Raw genomic sequence first — 20,401 nt, forward strand, 5'->3', positions numbered from 1 at the left:
CCATTTCCATATGCTTTCCCTTCTCTCTCCCTTTCTCTCCCCCCATTCGTCTTTGTTTACTGTTAGTCTTTCCCTCATGCTCTTCCTTCCTGTTCTGTTCTTAGTTGCTCTCTTTATATCAAAGAAGACATTTGGCATTTGTTTTTTAGGGATTGGCTAGCTTCACTTAGCATAATCTGCTCTAATGCCATCCATTTCCCTGCAAATTCTATGATTTTGTCATTTCTTAGTGCTGCATAATACTCCATTGTGTATAGATGCCACATTTTTTAATCCATTCATCTATTGAAGGGCATCTAGGTTGGTTCCACAGTCTAGCTATTGTGAATTGTGCCGCTGTAATCATTGATGTGGCAGTATCCCTATAGTACGCTCTTTTAAGCTCCCCAGGGAATAGTCCGAGAAGGGTGATAGCTGGGTAAAATGGTGGATCCATTCCCAGCTTTCCCAGGAATCTCCATACTGCTTTCCAAATTGGCCTCACCAATTTGCAGTCCCACCAGCAGTGTACAAGTGTACCCTTTTCCCCACATCCTCGCCAACACTTATTGTTGTTTGACTTCATAATGGCTGCCAATCTTACAGGAGTGAGATGGTATCTTAGGGTAGTTTTGATTTGCATTTCTCTGATTGCTAGAGATGGTGAGCATTTTTTCACGTACTTGTTGATTGATTGTATGTCCTCCTCTGAGAAGTGTCTGTTCAGGTCCTTGGCCCATTTGTTGATTGGGTTATTTGTTATCTTATTGTTTAATTTTTTGAGTTCTTTGTATATTCTGGATATTAGGGCTCTATCTGAGGTGTGAGGGGTAAAAACAAAGGAAAAAATAGAAGAAGCCATCAAAAGACTACCAACCAACAAAAGCCCTGGACCTGATGGGTATACAGCAGAGTTCTACAAAACCTTCAAAGAAGAATTAATACCAATACTTTTCAAGCTATTTCAAGAAATAGAAAAAGAAGGAGCTCTTCCAAATTCATTCTATGAGGCCAACATCACTCTGATCCCGAAACCAGACAAAGACACTTCAAAGAAAGAAAACTACAGACCAATATCTCTAATGAACTTGGATGCAAAAATTCTCAATAAAATTCTGGTGAATCTAATACAAAAGCATATCAAAAAACTTGTGCACCATGATCAAGTAGGATTCATCCCTGGGATGCAAGGCTGGTTCAATATACGGAAATCAATAAATGCTATTCACCACATCAATAGACTTAAAGACAAGAACCATATGATCATCTCGATAGATGCAGAAAAAGCATTTGACAAAGTACAGGATCCCTTTATGTTCAAAACACTAGAAAAACTAGGGATAACAGGAACTTACCTCAACATTGCAAAAGCTATATATGCTAAACCTCAGGCCAGCATCATCCTAAATGGAGAAAAACTGAGGGCATTCCCTCTAAAATCTGGAACAAGACAGGGATGCCCTCTATCACCACTTCTATTCAATTTAGTTCTTGAAGTACTAGCCAGAGCAATTAGACAGACAAAAGAAATTAAAGGCATAAAACTAGGAAAAGAAGAAATTAAATTATCGCTATTTGCGGATGACATGATAATATATTTTACAGACCCCAAAGGGTCTACAAAGAAGCTGCTAGAGTTAATAAATGAATTCAGCAAAGTGGCAGGTTATAAAATCAACACGCATAAATCAAAGGCATTCCTGTATATCAGCAACAAAACCTCTGAAATGGAAATAAGGAAAACCACTCCATTCACAATATCCTCAAAGAAAATAAGATACTTGGGAATCAACCTAACAAAAGAGGTGAAAGATTTATACAATGAAAACTACAGAACCCTAAAGAGAGAGAAAGAAGAAGATCTCAGAAGATGGAAAAATGTACCCTGTTCATGGATAGGCAGAACTAACATCATCAAAATGGCGATATTACCCAAAGTTCTCTACAGGTTTAATGCGATGCCAGTCAAAATCCCAATGGCATTTCTTGTAGAAATAGATAAAGCTATCATGAAATTCATATGGAAAAACAAAAGACCCAGAATAGCAAAAGCAATTCTAAGCAGGAAGTATGAATCTGGAGGTAAGGGATACCAGAGTTCAAACTGTACTACAAAGCAATAGTAACAAAAACAGCATGGTACTGATACCAAACAGGCGGATGGACCAATGGTACAGAATAGAGGACACAGAGACTAATCCACAAAGTTACAACTATCTTATATTTGATAAAGGGGCTAAAAACATGCAATGGAGGAAGGATAGCATCTTCAACAAATGGTGCTGGGAAAACTGGAAATCCATATGCAACAAAATGAAATTGAATCCCTTTCTCTTGCCATGCACAAAAGTTAACTCAAAATGGATCATGGAGCTAGATATCAAATCAGAGACACTGCGTCTGATAGAAGAAAAAGTTGGCTACGATCTACATATTGTGGGGTCGGGCTCCAAATTCCTTAATAGGACGCCCATAGCCCAAGAGTTAATAACAAGAATCAACAAATGGGACTTTCTTAAACTAAAAAGTTTTTTCTCAGCAAGAGAAACAATAAAAGAGGTAAATAGAGAGCCTACTTCTTGTATTTTAGAAGTTTTGTTAAGAAAGTTCCTATGCCAATGTGATGAAGATTTTGGCCTACTTTTCCTTCTGTTAGGGGCAGGGTCTCTGGTTTAATGCCTAGGTCCTTGATCCACTTTGAGTTGAGTTTTATGCAGAGTGAGAGATAGGGGTTTAATTCCATTTTGTTAAATATGGATTTCTAGTTTTCCCAGCACCATTTGTTGAGGCTATCTTTTCTCTAATGTTTATTCCACCTTGTTCAGTATGAGATAAGTATATTTATGTGGGTTTGTCTCTGTCTGTCCTCTATTCTGTGCCATTGGTCTTTGTTTCTATTTTTTGTGCCAACACCATGCGTTTTTTTTTTTTTTAACTATAGCTCTATAGTATAACTTAAGGTCTGGTCTATGATGCCTCCTGCTTCACTTTTCACTTTTCTTGCTAAGGGTTGCTTTGGCTATTCTGGGTCTCTTATTTTTCCAAATGAATTTCATGATTGCTCTTTCTATTTCTATGAATAATGTCATTAGAATTTTAATAGGAATTTCATTAAATCTGTATAGTGCTTTTGGAAGTATGGCCATTTTGATAAAGATAATTCTGCCTATCCAAGAGCATGGGAGATCTTTCCATCTACTAAGGTCTTCTTCAATTTCTTTCTTTAGTGTTCTGTAGTAATTTTCATTGTAGAGGTCTTTCACCTCTTTTGTTAGATTGATTCCTAAATATTTTATTTTTAACTTGTATTTGTCCTCACAGTGATATAATGACCTGTCTTACTTCCTCTAAATCATCCTGATAAAACTGCTACTCTGACTAGAAAATTCCCAAAAGAAAGAATCTGATGCCTTCTTTTAGTTTGTGGCCAGTCTCTGGATTGGACTGTATTCAGGGGCCATGTTGAACCTAATAAATTATGACAAGAAGGGTATGGTAAATCATGTGGTAGAGAAAAAATGTTCCAAGAAGTAGCTGTGAGAAGAGCAACTCTGTGAATGTGTTTGTGAACATAGAGTAAAAACTCTGATATGTTTAGGACATCTTTCTTTCCCTTTATCCTGTGTAAGCCAGAGGGTGCTCCTCCTGGTACTCTGAATGTTTCACAGCACTTGTTAGTGGGAACTCAACAGAAGCTATTTGGTTGCTCAAATGATGTTCTTCACAGATTGGAGTCATTACTTCCTCCTAGAGAAAGCAGTCCTGGGCGATGATCATTAATCACCAAATGGGAAATACACAGTGTGAATTGCAGAAAATTCATAAAATGGAGTGATGAAGGGAATACATTTGGAATGGAGTTTAGCCAGGATAGAAAAGAACATTGCAAAAATCTCAGTGTGTAGTACATAGTCGAAACAGAGAGAGCGAGGGTCCAATCTTTTGTGGTTTCATTTGAAACTATCAACCATCAACAACTTAGAAGAGATGCTTAGGATCCCAGGGCACTTGGGTGAGAATAGGGACATAAATAAATGGAAGTTGATTCTGACCACCACAGAAACAACTAGAAGTTCATGCTTGGGCAATGTTGGGTGGTAGCCCCATTCCACTATGTGAAGTGTGGCATTGTAATGAAAGACTGTTTCTACTGGGGACTCTGTAATTATGAAGTTCTAGATTTCTGGCATCTAGGTCTAAGTTACCTTCACTGGGTGCAGTCTACCAGAACATTTTTAAAAAGTATAAATAAAAAAGCAAGACCATTTGAAGAAAAGCAGTTATTTTTAGATGGGTGACAAAGTTGTTGTGATTATGTGCATTCTGTGCTTATTTTTTCTGCTATAATGTGAGAGACAACACACATCTGATGTTATGACAAAATCTCTAGAATATTAAGTTGCTATGTTTCATTCTGTGCAGGCTTATTGAGCAAATGGAGAATTATTCCTTGACTTTGGGCAATGAGTCAGTTATGGAACCTAATATAGCAATACAGTCAGTTAATCTAGAAGGCTCTGAGGGGTCTACAAAAATTCGCTACTCAGTGTTCAGAGGTAAGCTGCTTTTCTCCTGTCCTTGTAATAGCAAAGACCACTCTGATGCCAGTCATGATTAATGCTCTGTTTTAAAATTCTACTTTTTTCTTCATAGGATCAAGTGAGTCTCTAGTTTCTTGCTCAACATCTGTAGATACAAATGTGGACAGACTTGATCCAGATGGACACACTCAACTTCAGATCTTGCTCACTACCAACAAAAGTAAGTCTCGAACTTTGTTATATTAAAAAAAAATACTCAAGTTCATGGAATTAATAGGTTAAACTCCACTGAGGGAGAAATGATGTTTCCTTAGTTTCACACTTAGTATTTTCGTTTGAGTATGTTTGTATTCTGATACAATGATCTCAATTCTAGTATTCTAGGTCACAGAGATATTTTTGCTGTTGTTTTATTTTCAAAAACTTTTTTGGAGGGTAGCAAAATTGAACTGCTCGGGCCATGCACATAAATCTGAATTGCTACAAAAATCTCACTAAACTGGTTTTGTTTTACATTCATATATTTTACAAATATTCAGTCATAAGCTCTGCCTGTATTTACTGGTGGCATAACACTCACAGGATCAGGCTCATCCTGCAGACCTACCTTTAAAACGGTTTTGTAATTGGCATGACTTTCACTCAATAGTATCAGTTTTAGGTTATCCCCTCTTAGTGCTGCTGTCCATGGTCTCCCCACCATTTTGCACATGGTCTTTCAAGAACTAGAAAGGGTTGTATTCTTCAAAATTTAATAAATAAATAAAGTGAATAAAACATACATTTGCCTTTCTTTTCTCTCCAAATATATATATATATATATATATATATATATATATATATATATATTTCCCCAAAGTACACATTTTAAAAAGAATATATTCTTAATAGAACTGAAAAGGGCAAAAGTATTGTTTTGTGAATCTGGCATGCTGAATTATAATTTTGCTCCCATTTTCTTTGGCCGTTATGTTTATGAGGGTAGAAGCTAAATTTAAGTCTTCTGTTTTTTGTGTTTCTTATTCAAATTTAAAATATTTCATGTGTACATAAAAGTGCAGAAAATAACATAAGAAGCACCTATGTACCGTTCAGCAAGGTAAACAGAGTCATCCCTCAGTGTCTGTGCGGAATTGGTTTTAGGATTCCCTCAGGATACCAAGATTTGGGATGCTCAAGTCCCTTCTACAGAATGGTGTAGAGTATTTGCATGTACTCTACCTGTATCCTCCTGTATGCTTTAAATCATCTCCAAATTAATACAATGTAAATTCTATGTAAATAGCTGTTATACTGTGGTGTTTGACCAAAAAAAAAAAAAAAAGTCTGATGCAATTTTAAATAGATTTTTTTCCTAGTTTGGCAGGTCTTTCTTCAACATTTTTTATTGATGCATTATAATTACAACATAATGGTGGGATTTATTAGTACGTATTTGTATATGCACACAATATAATAAAAATAATTTGGCCAATATCATTCCTTAGTATTTCCTCTGTAAAATCTCTATATTTTCAAATCTGTGGTTGGTTGAATCCAAGGATATAGAAGCTCAGATATGGATGGCCAACTGTATTTGTTTCAGACCTTTAAAAAAAAAAGAAGAGAAAAAAGAAAGAAAGAAAAAGAAAAGGTATTATCATCCTCTACCTTGCTCCTTCTTCTCTCTCCTTCCCACAAATTACATCTTTCTGAAATTGGTGCATATCATTTTCATGGTTGTCTTCAAATGTTTGCTGCATGTTTATGGATAAATAAGTGATATCTCTTACTATTGGAGATGTTTTAATATTTACATAAATGGTATTATGTTGTACGGATCTTGCTTTCTTAAAACTAAAAAAAAATTGTGTAGTTGTAGATGCCTTTATATTATTTGTTTATTTTTATGTGGTGCTAAGGATGGAACCCAGTGCCTCACACATGCTAGGCAAGCACTCTGCCACTGAACCATAGCCCCAGCCCCACTTTCTTAAACTTGCTACCTTTTTTTGGAACTCAATCCATGTATGTGTTAGCAAGTTTATTAACTTTGCCTATATGATAAGTGTAAAACAGATACTGTTATTTTCTTTTTGCAGCTTGAAAGTTCAATGGTATGTTTGTTATAATTAAAGCATCATCCTGGGGTTTCATAAATTGACTTCCAGACCACTCACATATTATCAAATTCAAGCCTTTATTGAAGCACACAGGTGGCGACTGACCAGAACACAAAGCTGTTCCCCTGATCAGCCCTGAACAATTGCAAGGGCGCTCCTTATAAGCCTGAAAACCCCAAAAGGGACGTTTGGGGGTCTAGCCAATGCAAGCAAGTCAGGTTACAGAAGCGGGACAGTGCAGTCAGGCAGAGGGATGTTTAGCCAATCACAATTAGTCCAGTCACCCCAGTTACAGAAACAGAGCTCGGTTACCCTATTACAGAAACAATGCCCCATTAGGTAGTTCCGTGTTCTTAAAGGTTTCTATAGCAAAAGGAAAAGAACATCTTGCCCTGGTCATGACTCTTCTACTTGGTATGGTTGTTTTACAAAATGGAGTTACAAAACAAAATGGAGTCACTTTGGCTTTACAATCACATGTTTTTTTCTGTTCCTTGATCTGAGCATATTTCCAAATGTTTGACAAACATTCAGATTTCCTATTCTGTGACTATTAGTATGATTATTTTTCATTTGAATTCTATTTGTTTTGAAATTTTTTGGTTGTTAGAAATTCTTTATGGTTTCTGAATACTAATTCTTTGAGATATGTGTGTGTATGTGTGTGTGTCCTTCACCATATCAATATTTTAATTTATAATGTATCAATACATCAATCTATTCCTCTATGATGTGTACTCTGTGTTTTCTGTTTGTTTTGTTTTGTGGTGCTGGGAATTGAACCCAGGGCCTTGTTCATGCTAGGTAAGCACTCTACCACTGAGCTACATCCTTAGTCTTTGTCTTTTTCAAAGAAAAAAATTTTTCCCATTCTATTGTCACTATTGCAGTTTCCTTTTTATCCTGAAAAAGGAAAATATATATATTTATGTTTAAGTCTTCAGTGTACCTAGAATTTATTTTTGTGTTTGGTGAAAGATGGAAATCGAATTTTTTATTCCATACAAATAAGCAATATAGTTGAATAAGTTAAAAATTTAAAAGAGGCTCAGGAAGCTGAGACAGGAGGACCACATGTTCAAAGTCAGCCTCAGCAACTTATTGAGGCCCTAAGCAACTTAGTGAGACCCTGTCCCAATATTTTAAAACAAAAATTTAAAAGGACTAGGGATGCAGCTCAGTGATTAAGTGCCCTTGGGTTCAATCCATGGTACTGGGGGAAAAAATTAAAAGAATCCCAGATTGAATTGAAAGGAACATTTCAAAATTTTTGCAGATAAGGTTGTGTGTACCCCTACAACATGTTTTGAAGTAGGTATCATTGCAGAACAATCAAATCCAATTAATTAACATATGTATAACCTCATATAATTGTCAATTTTGTGGTGAGAATGCTTTACTTCTACTCTCTTTGCATTTGTCTAGTATATAATACACTTTTATTAACTATAGTCACCATATTGTACAATAGATCTCTTAAACTTATTCTTCTTTTCTTACTGAAATTTTGTATCCTTTGACCAATATTTCCCCATCCACTCTAAATGTATTTTATTCTGATTAAAAATACCAATTTCCCAAAATATCTACATTTTAATTCTTTACCTCCCTAAAAAGAATTAAAAGGTAAAAAACAAAAATTATTAAAAAACAGCTGGAATTTACCAAAACACTATTGTAAGGAGAAATTTTAGTGCAATTATCCTACAAACTGAAAATCAAGTAGACCAAAAAAGAGAGTAATCTCAATAATTTAATATATTTCCATGTATGTTTAACTTTATTTTTATAGAGAAAACAGGTAACAAAAATTACTAAGTGTCTAGAGAGTCCTTCAAAACATGACCATTTATTAGATTACAAAAAAACTTGTATATTTTATAAAATAAGTTACATAACACGTTGTATCTGATTACAATGCAAGAAAACTAGAAATGAACTATAAAGAGTAACACAAATTAGATCCAATTAGAACGCTTAAAACATCATCACTAGAGAGGAAATTAAAATATGGATTTCAGGTTACTGGAAAATTAATGGAAATGATCTATCACAATCTATAGGAAGTGAACAAAATAAAGAAATGAAGAAAAATAGAAGTTAGCAAATGTTTGACTTGGTCAACAAAATGAAAAATTGATTACAAGAAAAGACTAATAAAATAAACAAGCTCTGATAAAGTTGATCAAAGAAGGGAGAAGAGAGAGAAAGAGAAAGAGAGAGGAGGAAAACATGAAAAAAGAATATCTAAAATTGTGGAGATTTTTTAGAATTACAAGATAAGCATAAATGTTATTTTTCCTAATGAATCTGAGTATCTATGAAAACAACTACTATCTCATAAATTCTTGTAGGATTGAGGAAAAAGGTGAATAGGGACTCTCATTTGTTTATTTTTAAAATTCTTTTTAGTTATGTACAACACCAGGATTTAACCTAACATTATCACAAAAACAAGGGACATAACCCTCTCCAATTCAGTCCCCAGTGTTTACCCTCTGATTGATTTTCAATCTATTTACCTTTTACTTTTTTTTTCTTAATTAGTGCCCGGTGGATATACCTGATGCTGGGACCCACCCTGCCACACTGATGCATGCGCATATGAAAGTTCACTCGGATTCCTTCCATTGCTTTTTACGTTTTTCTGTCCCTTCTTGTTGTTTGTTGACCATTTGTACTTCTTCCTTTGAGAAGGAAGGGTCTGTTTAGTCCTTTTCCCATTTATTGATTGGGTTACTTAGAGTTTTTGATTTTAACTTTTTAAAAATTTCATGCCAAGTAGGCCATAACATTGCATTTTTAGGGTACACTGTGTCATCAAGCATCCATGAAGAACAATTTAGTGAGAGTCAATGTGCCATGCAAAAGGAAACCCAGGTGTTTCTTTCCAAGACGAGGCTAGGACAACATGGCAGGCAGAGGAGCACACCTGGGGGCTGTGAGAGCCTTGCTGGGCTCCCACTCAAATCACATGGCTGAACAGACTGGTCTCATGGCCACCTTTGCATTGCAAAACAAATATATGAAAAAAAAATTTCAACATCTCTAGCAATGAAAGAAATCTACATTGACATTTCATCTCATACCAGTCATAATGGCAAATAATAATTGTAAGACTGGAAGACACCGCACCACATGACACAGATCACCAAAGAGGTTTCTGCTTTATTACAAAAGGCTGTGTGTTTATATAGGCCTAAGGAGAGGTCACAGGGCTGAGATAGATAACAGGTCGCCCGTTTATTGGCAAGCTCTTCCATATGTCAGTTCCGGAGCCCAAGAAGTTAATTCTAATTGGGGCTAAGGCTTCCCACCAGCAGGGTTTGAACGTTGGCGCCAGCGGGAACGTTTCGTGCCAGTGAAAGAAACAAAGAAGAGAAAGAGGGTCGTTAGACGCCATGCTGGGGTTTTTCTCTGGGGTGCTGCTGCCGATATATGTTTACCCAACAATAATAATTAAAATTTTGGCAGAACTTGAAATTGGTGCAACCACTCTAAAAAGCATGTGGAGATTCCTCAAAAAACTAGGAATGGAACCCCCATGTGACCCAGCTACACCACTCCTTGGTATATATCCAGAAGATCTAAAATCAGTATACTACAGTATTGCAGCCACATCAGTGTTCATAGCAGTACAATTCACAATAACCAAGTTATGGAACCAATGTAGGTGCCCCAACAGATAGTGGATAAAGAAAATGTGACATATATGCACAGTGGAGAATGACATTATGGCATTTTTTGGTAAATGGATGAAACTAGAGACTATCATGCTGAGTGAAACAAGATAGTCCCCCAAAGTCAAAGATCAAATGTTTTCTGTGACATGTGGAAGCTAATCCAAATAATAATAATCCAAAATAAGGGGTAAGGGAAGTAAAGAAAAAAAAAAGAGAGAAGGAAAGAAAAAAAGGGGGAGAGGGAATTTCATCAAAATAGAAGAAAGATCGTAGAGTCGATGTAAGGAATTTCATAGGCATTATTGAAGTGTGAGCAACTGCATAGAGATGTAAATGTCCAGGATCTAATACTAATAGACTCAGGGAGGTCTGTCTGTTCAGATTCCTCTTGGCTCTCTGTGCAGCATTCCTTTCTTCTTGGGTTTGGAGCAGGACTCTCTCTGAAATGGGGGTCTTATGATCTACCAGATCAAGCAAGTCAGAGAATTTCTTGATGGCCAGCTCTGAGATAGAAAGGTGGAGGAAAACTAGCATTTATATGACTCATCTTGGGAACAGAAAATTCTAGTTTCTATGCCTGTCTTGGATAGGAAGTTAAGAGCCAGGAACCATGGATGACAACCAAAATGTGTATATCATAATATCACAATAATATATTGCAATTAAATAAAGGCTCAGACTGCAATTGGGTCCACTATACCTGACTCACATATTAAGTAACCATGCAGTTCAGCAATGACATGGAATTTTGTTTCTTGTTTGCCCTACAGTTTGTTTATGTTTTTATTGTCTCTCCCACAGGTACTAAGGCATGTGGCTTTGTACTATATCAAAACAATAAGCTTTTTCAATCAAAAACCTTTACAGCTAAATCAAATTTTAGTCAAAAAATTATCTCAAGCAAAGTGAATGAAAATGAGCAAGATCAGATTGTTTCTGTTGATATGGTCTTTAGCCCAAAGGTGAGTGTTCCTGGTTACAAAAATAGAAAATTCAGGCCACTCTTGATTACAAAAGCAGGCATAATTTGATTAAAAAAAATCCACAGGGGCTGGGGTTGTGGCTTAGTGGTAGAGCACTCGCCTAGCACGTGCGAGGCCCTGGGTTTGATCCTCAGCACCACATAAAAATAAAATAAAGATATTGTGTCCACCTACAACTAAAACATAAATATTAAAAAAAATCCACAAAAAATCTTTTTGAAATATTTTTCAAAGTATTCATTTAATTTAAATATTTCTCTCATCTAATCTTTTATCAAATTAGTTAAATGCAAAGTTAGGTAATTTGAATTTTATATAGTTTCCCTCCGCAATCTATAATAAAAATGCTAAGTACATATGTGATTTTTGTTATAATTATCTTTTTTTTTTTTTTTTTGTACCAGGGATTGAACCAGAGGTGCTTAACACTGAACCATGTCCCAGCCCTTTTTATTTATGTATTTTTATTTTGAGACAGGATCTCACTAAATTACTTACAGCCTTGCTAAGTTGCTGAGGCTGGCTTTAAACTTGCAACCCTCCTGCCTCCACCTCCAGAGCCACTGGGATTACAGGCCTTGCATATGCCAATGTGCCTGGCTGTTGTTAGATTTTTTTTTAATTGATCATTAAAATACTAGTAATTGTAATTGTTCTGTCAATTCACAGTACAATAAAAAAGAATACCAACTCCATGCCTATGCCTGTGTTTACTGGAATTTTTTAACAAAAGATTGGGATACCTATGGTTGTTACAAAGACAAGGGTACTGATGGATTCCTGGGCTGCCACTGCAACCATACCACTAACTTTGCTGTGTTGATGGTAAGGATGCACCTCGTAATCTCTTAACAGATGAGAATTTTCCTTACACACAATTTTGGAATTGACTTTGGGTTTTAGCTTATGTAGATTCTCACCTTAGATTAAATAGAAAAATCAGGGTATGGAGTGTTAAGACTGAAAGGAGAAGTGCTGATAAAAGCAAGTGACATAGATCATTGTGGTCTTTTTGTTTGTTTGTTTCATATTTTATTACATCAATGGCTTGAAAATTTTTATTAAACTTCAGCAGATATTGGAAATGGAAAAATGAATTTGGCAGATTTTCATAAATGAATCACAGATGTTATCATTCATTGGCTAAGCAATTATAATGCTATGAACATTCAATACAATGAATATGCTGAAATAGAAAACAGGCAAAAAGAGACAGAGCAATATGGTCTTAAGATAGATGAATTCAGCATTGGGAATGCAAAGTGAACCCACGTGTGAAATAGGAGCTGACAGACTCTGTTCCACTAATTCCCATGTTCTGAAGTATGAAGCTGTTATGGTCAGAGGTAAGGCTGAATAGCTGTGTGTTGAGAACAGTTTCAATGCATAGCTGTATGTGTGCAGTTTAAATTAGTTACCCAAAGTTTTTTCCATTGGTATTGTCCAAGTTATAAGTTTTGGCTGGAAGATATAAAAGGAAGTCTCGAAATCATTCCATTTGTCTTGTAGTTCCTCTGTGTTTTCCCTAACCCTTTTAACTCCAAACCTATCCTGTGCAAGTAACTGGTAACACTTAGTTATGATGTACAGTGTATATGCATTTCTGAAAATTCTTGGGTGGTCCTTTTATGATGGACTTCTGTATGTTCATTATCCTGAAACTAATTATTCTGATGAAACAATGTTAACTTACATACTCGATGGAATGTTTCAGTTTTCATTTTCATAAATTCATAGTATCATTGAGTAGCTGTGTAAGGCCCAGGTTGCTATATTAAATAATACAAGATATTTTGTAATAATTATCTTTCTCCATTTTTTTGACGTCACACTTCAGCTATTTCTTCTCCTTAATACCAGATTCTGCCTCAGTGCCTACCACCCACATTTGTAATTGGTTTGGGGTTGTGAAAAAAAAAAGAGCTGATTAGAATTGCAGTCTAATCTAATATGAAAGTGGGTAGGCTCTGAGTGAACAGATGATTTTTAAGATCTAAAGATTTTTAAGATCTACAGAGCCTATGATTCTTTGTGCATCTATTTAGTAAACTACAAATGATAACATGAAAACTTTGTTTTATTTTTTCAAATAAAGTTTATTTTTTTCCTACAATAGCAATACATACCAACTGCATAAAGTATAAAAGTTTACCTAGTAAATAGAATTTTACAAATATGGAATAATGTATATTATAAATTAAAATAGAAATTTAAGCATAATCCTATAATATTAACAAATCCCTATATTTTTATACAAGAGACATAGATAATATTTATAAGCACATAAAAATGTTAACTGCTAAGAAGAGAGGATTCCAGAGGTAGGGTATTATGTGGGGTAGCTGTCAATAAAAGGAACATATACTTTTATTATAGTTCTGTATTACTTTCATATTTTACAAATGACCATCTGTGGCTTTTATAATTTTAACAATTTAAAAAACCAACAAGTACAGATAAGCAAAAAGAATTTTTAGCCATCCACTCAATTATTATTGTTACTGCTGTTGCAGATTTCTAAGAGTGCTTACTCACATGGAATATACTTTTCTATGCATATTCACTAATATACTAGGATAGATTATATTTCATGAAAATTAACCCTTTTAAAAAATTAACAAGATTTTATGAGCATCTTTTCTTGTTCATGAAAGTATTTCTGCAGCTTTAATGCGTCAACTTATGTGTGTTTGGATGATAGCAACACAAAAATAGTATAGTATAATGGGTAGATAATGTAACTCTAGACAGTTTAGATCTATTCAAACAACTTTGACTTTAGACATAAAGGGAAAATACATTTATTTCTCCTAACTGAATTGGCTAGATAATTATTCTCAAGTCTCTGCTTCATGTAAATTATTTGGATGTAAGAGGCTAATTTATTTCATTTAAAAATTTATCAATGGTTGTATGAAAAGAAGAGATATCTGGCAACTCTGATTATTTTGATCCACTTAACTGTTTGTGATTGACTTCTATTGACATTTTGGAGATGGCTATTTTAAAATATTAATAATCGATTTATCTTTCAGACTTTCAAAAAGGATTATAAGTATCCTGAGTCACTAGACATACTGTCCAACATTGGATGTGCCCTGTCCATTACTGGTCTGGCTCTCACGATTATTTTTCAGATTGTCACCAGGTAAGGGAAAAGGAGGTGCTGCTTATAAGGGAAATTGTGAATCATATACAATTAACTCGGCATAGTCTCATCAGAATGCAGTCTTTCTGAACTGGAAGGGAACTCAGTTCAACATGCTCATTTTAAGAGGAAGACACTCATACCAGGAGAGGCTAAGGGATATATACTCAAAAAAATATAACTACAAAGGTGGCAAGTGCCTTGAAAGAAAATTGCATCCCTTATAATTACAACTTTGTCATGTAAAATTAATGTGGTCCCACAACTCACAAATGCCATACTTCCTTAGTGTTGAGTAGAACCATGTCTATTAACTTGCATTGTAAAGGAAAAATATCTCTGAACAGCAAGTTTTTGAAAATAAGACAATTTAAAAATACACTAAGTTTTCGAATGGTGAACATCTCTCCCTCCACCTTAGCTTCCTCACTCAGTGTTCAATTTTGCATGCCGTTTGTTATTTTTTTATAATCTGTAATCTCTTATAAGATTATTCATTTATTTATTTACTTGTTTACTGTCTCTTTTCCTCATTGGCATCGGAATGTATGACAGGGACCTCCTCTAGTTTCGTTGCTGTCATTGTTTGCTTTGCTTTGTTTTCATCACTGTACCCCTGTGCATGTAATTGGCTGATAGTAGAGCTGTATCTGAGGAATGGATCTTTTGGGCATTCCTGTCTAGGTCTCCTCGAAAACCGAAGATGTCTCAAGATGAACTCATCTTTCCTTTGGAATCCCTTCTCTCCATTCAATTCACTCCCAAGTGTTTTCTTAGATGTGTAGAGTCAGATTTTTTTTTTAAAAAGTTATTGCTGTTTTGACTTTTTCATGTTGTTTTCTTTAAAAAAAATTAAAAACCTACAGAAAAGTTGAAAGAAAATGTTGACCACCCATATAGATGTCGCCTAGATTCACTAATTCTTAATATTTTGCATTATCTTTTAAAGTTTTTTTTTCCTGAATTTCCAAAGTAAGTAAGTTGTATACATTATGGTTGTCATCTCTGAATTCTTCAAGCACATGTTTCCTAAGAAATGCCTTGTTTAAAGTAGTGGCTGCCAAATATCTATATTGTCAAGGCTCGTTTTCTCCTGTATGTCAATGATCAGTAATCCACGAGGAACTGCCTTAAGAATGTGCAGTGTTCTTTTTCCCAATAATCTTTAACTCCATTGTTTATCCTTAACAGAACAAATGATTGCATTAGTGATTGAAAAATCTATGATTTTTCTAGTCTGTCATTCTTTCTATGTTGATTTGCTAAACTCCTTTGTAAAGCACATGCTCCCCAGGGCAGCCAGCCAGGAAGAAATTCTTATGCTGTGTTGTCAAGTCTCAGTCAGTCTTTACTACTTCCTTATTTCAATCACAGAAAGATGATATATCTCATCTTTCACTCTCTTGGCTTCACACTGGAACCAGCCATTCCTCCAGAATACAGAATTGCTTTTAATTCTTATTCTTCTCCTTTCATATTAAATGAGTGTCTTGCCATTCATTTAAATTTTTTTTATCAACAGCTTACTATACATCAATCACTTTGCCAAAAGCTGAGTATAAAACTAGGAACAAGACAGATAAGCTTTCATTGCTCATGAAGCTTAGATTCTTGAGGGGCAGATCGAATACATGCACAATAATAAATATAAAGTTACAAATTGTAGCAAGTGCCTTGAAGGACAATACTATGGAATTATGAATTTGTCACTGGTTTCTTTGCCTGAAACATTAACCATCAGAATTTTTCTTCCTTTAACATTTCCTTGCACAATTCTTCAACCATAGATGCCACTAAAATTCATCAGAAAACAAAAACAAAAATAATGACAAAATTTTATTGATGTTTAAAACTCTTGAATCAAATCAGTTTTTATGCTCATGGACATGTCATCATTTAATAATTTTACATAAAATATGCTAATATTCTATAAGAAGGCCAGACTATTTGAAAATTTCCTGTGGATTATACTTTACTTTCAAAATTAGATAGAATTTAGGAACTAATCTTGCTTTTATAGAAAATGATTTTTGTATAGCTTTTGCAGTTTTAATTTTTAAACATTTGACTCATTGAAGAAATCTCAACTAAAATGTCAAGAGAATGGATTGAGTTATGTTTGGATATAAACCTTTCCTTCAGTGTAAAAATCCAAATCTGAGAGGTTATAGTGGAACTTCATAAATTCATACAGGATATATAATAGACAAACAGACATGTTCACCAAATTCTGAGACATTGAGAATAGAGAGGTACTTGTAGATGTTATAATTTTAAGGATAGTAGTAAATCTAAGGAAACAGCTATATGAAGAGAACTTGTCATCTGGAAAATTCAGAAGGCTTTCAGATAGTAGTGAGCAGGGATTTTTATAATTTTCACTAGTATAGAACTATAACCCACAGTCTACTAGCATACACAGAGTTGTATACATATTTCTTTATTACACAATAAGGAAAACAATAAATGCATAGTAAAGACAATATCATACATTGATTTTGAAATCAACTTTTTTAAGGGAAATCTTGCTTTCTCTGCCAATCTGAAGATGCACATGTGGGCCAGCACAGAACACTTATATGTCCCACACCACATGTACCCCTACCCCCAACATAGCACACCACACAGCACATCTCTCTCTCACACACACACTGTTTTCTAAATTACTGGTAAACAAGGACATCCTGCAGACAAAACCAGAAAAAAAACCTTTTCTTTTAGAGCAAAGGCATCGGGTAAATATAAGGCAGGAATAAAAGGAGTTTTGAAGAGCATTTAGTTCTGTTCCCAGAAATTATATCTTTAATGAAGGAACAGTTCTTGGGCATATTTTATAGTAAAAGGACTGTTCAGAACATCTTGACCATTTGACAATAAGCAAAAATTTCTCAAAGTATAGTCCTTGGAACATTAGTCTTTCAGAGACACTTAGGGAAAGAGGGTTCTGAGAAGTCTTGCAGAAAAGACACATGGAATTTTGTTATGTATAAGCCATTCAAAGAGCTAGTAATCATCAGGCTACTCAAATCTAAAGAATAGCATATACAGCAATAGGCCATTAAACAAATTTAAAATATTTTTGCCTGATTTAAAATATTTATGGAAGCCTCGTTCTTTAAATGAAACATAAACTAAATATTACATAATCTTGTTTTAAACAAATCACATGTTTATACTTACTTACAATTATATTTGGCTTTATTTTAAAATGTGTGAGTTTTAAAAGTAAGCTACCATTAAAAACTCAAGAGACTTGTCTGAATGCAAATAAACATGTGTTTATCTATTAATGTGTAATTCTATATTGTGAAACAGAAAACTCCATTTAGAATCTTTTCTCTATAACCTTTATGTATGCTTGCAAATCCCTAAACCTAAGTGGCTTAGAATAATAATTTATTATCACTAGTGATTCTCTGGCTTGCCTAGTTGCCTGGATGATTCTTCTGCTAGTCTTGCTGGGTCTTCCAGGAGACTGATGTCAGATGGTGGCTGGGGCCAATTCATCTGGAAGCTCACCCCTGGATTCTGGGGCAGCTGAATCTTTCTCCCTTTCCATGTACTCAGAGCAGCTCCATGTAGTTTCTTCAGTATGACCGCTGAGCCTTTTCTGTGGTGTCTCAGAATGCCAAGGAGAACAATAGGAAAATTTCTCAGGATGCTGGGTTATGACTTGTGATTTTTATGATGGCTTTGATATAAGATAAATGTATTAAAAATTTTGGACCTACTTAAAAGTGCTTCTGGTTTGTTTGTTACCTGGAATTGAACCCATGGGCGCTTAACCACTAAGCCACATTTCCTGTCCTTTTATTTTTATTTATTTATTTATTTATTTTTTTTGCCACAGGGTCTTGCTAAGTTGCTTAGAGCCTCACTAAGTTGCTGAGGCTGACCTTGAACTTACTATCCTCCTGCCTCAACCTCCCAAGTCACTGGGATATAGGCATACGCCACCACACCTAGCTTTTTTTCTTCTAGTTTTTTTCTTTGTTTTGAATATTTTTTAGTTATCAATGGATCTTTATTTTATTTATTTATATGTGGTGCTGAGAATTGAACCCAGTGCCTCACACATGGTTGGCAAGTGCTCTACCACTGAGCCAAAGTTAAAACTTTGTTATAGGCCATGAAATTATTGTGGACCCTAAGCATTATGGTGCCTAATGGATAAGCCCATCCCAGCTGCCAGGCTTTCTGTTGTATTCTTGATTCTTGGATGTATTAGTTACATCAAGGTAGAGGGCAGGTCTGGGAGAAATTACACAGGGCATTTAACACTGGAATTAGGGTTCACTAGGAGCCAGTTTGGGAGATTAACTATTGCTTTTGTTATAGTTTAGACCTAAAATGTCCTGGAAAAGTTTATATATTGAAGGCTTGGTTCCTAGCTGTTGGTGCTATTGGGAGGTGGTAGAAGCTTTAGGAAGTGAGGCCTAGGGCTGGGATGGTGGCTTAGTGGTAAAGTGCTCACCTAGCACATGTGAGGTGCCGGGTTCAATCCTCAACCCATATAAATAAATAAATAAATAAATGTATTAAGTCTACCTAAGTGAGGCCTAATTGAAGGAAGTAGGTCACTGGGAGGACCTGAAAGGGAACACTGGGACTCCAGACTCTTCCTCTCTCTTTACTTCATTATGCTCTCCCTACTATGAGGTTCTGCCTCACCACAGGCTTAAAAGCAGTAGAACCACTGGGCACAGTGGTGCAGGCCTGTACTCCCAGCGGCTGGGGAAGCTAAGGAAGGAGGATCACGAGTTCTAAAGCCAGCCTCAGCAATGTTGAGGCGCTAAGCAACTCAGTGAGACCCTGCCTCTAAATAAAATACAAAATAGGGCTGGGGATGTAGCTCAGGGGTTGAGTGCCCCTGAGTTCAACTGAGGTACACCCTCTGCCCCCACAAAAAAGCAGTAGAGCCCTATGGCTATGGACTGAAACCTCTGAAACCATGAGCCAAAATAAATGTCTTTCTTCCTTTTAAGTGATTCATATCAGGTATTTTGTCACAGTGACAGAAAACAGACTGACAATTTTTAATCAGCACAGTTTCAAGAAAGGATGCATCAACCTGTTCCCTGTAACTCACTACTTTGTAGAAATGAGAAAAGAACACACCATGTTTTTCTGGTGCAATTAGGAAGGTAGATTTACCAGCTGGTCTGTGAGTTGAGCTACGAGTTGGAATAACAGTGGGTAATAATATCCCTTTACTTCCTCACAATTTCACTGGTATTTATTTTTCTTGGAATTGTATTGCTTTCATTTAATCATTTCTACTGTTTATTTTTAGGAAAGTCAGAAAAACCTCAGTCACCTGGGTGATGGTTAGTCTGTGCACATCGATGTTGATATTCAACCTGATTTTTGTGTTTGGTATTGAAAACTCTAATAAAAACTTGAGTACAAGAGAGAGTGACATAGACATTGACTTTGGTGATAATCAAATGCTCACAGAGGACACTATTGAAACCCCGAATCCCTCATGCACAGTGATTGCTGCCTTCCTGCACTATTTTCTGTTAGCCACATTTACCTGGAGTGGACTCAGTGCTTCACAGCTTTATTTCCTTCTCATCAGGGCCATGAAGCCTCTTCCTCCACATTTCATTATTTTCATCTCATTAATTGGATGGGGTAAGTGCTTGTATCTCCACTTACTCAGTGGGATAAGCAATTTTGATGCAACCATTTAATTTAAATGAACACCTTTTGAAAGTCTTAATATTTTAAGACCTTGAGGAAGGGGAGTAGAAAATAGAGCAATCACTAAGAATTCTCTCTGTCTAGAGATTTACACTCCAGTGAAGGAAGTAGATATGATGAAGATGAGTATACTAGATACATCATCAGTAACTCAAAACTTAATTTTTAAAAATATCTATTAATGTATTTGAGATGTAGACCATGAATAGTTAATTTCCCAGCTACTTTGAAAGAAATGTTTCAAGAAAGATAATCAGAG

At 35.4% G+C, this 20,401-nt stretch overlaps 1 protein-coding gene across 1 annotated transcript in view; it reads left to right on the top strand.

Moving 5' to 3' along the window:
* ADGRG7 (adhesion G protein-coupled receptor G7) overlaps nucleotides 1–20,401 on the top strand; it is a gene marked incomplete at both ends in the record, with an annotated part of 64,925 nt that overhangs the window by 22,235 nt on the left and 22,289 nt on the right. The window contains 6 exons of the mRNA XM_081301952.1: nucleotides 4,402–4,535; nucleotides 4,633–4,740; nucleotides 11,107–11,267; nucleotides 11,958–12,113; nucleotides 14,324–14,436; nucleotides 19,730–20,073. Coding sequence (XP_081158078.1) covers nucleotides 4,402–4,535; nucleotides 4,633–4,740; nucleotides 11,107–11,267; nucleotides 11,958–12,113; nucleotides 14,324–14,436; nucleotides 19,730–20,073 — 1,016 coding nt within the window. The remainder of the gene's footprint in view (nucleotides 1–4,401; nucleotides 4,536–4,632; nucleotides 4,741–11,106; nucleotides 11,268–11,957; nucleotides 12,114–14,323; nucleotides 14,437–19,729; nucleotides 20,074–20,401) is intronic.

Source organism: Spermophilus citellus, assembly GCF_964194105.1.
Source record: "Spermophilus citellus genome assembly, chromosome: 7".
Classification (NCBI taxonomy): Eukaryota; Metazoa; Chordata; class Mammalia; order Rodentia; family Sciuridae; genus Spermophilus; species Spermophilus citellus.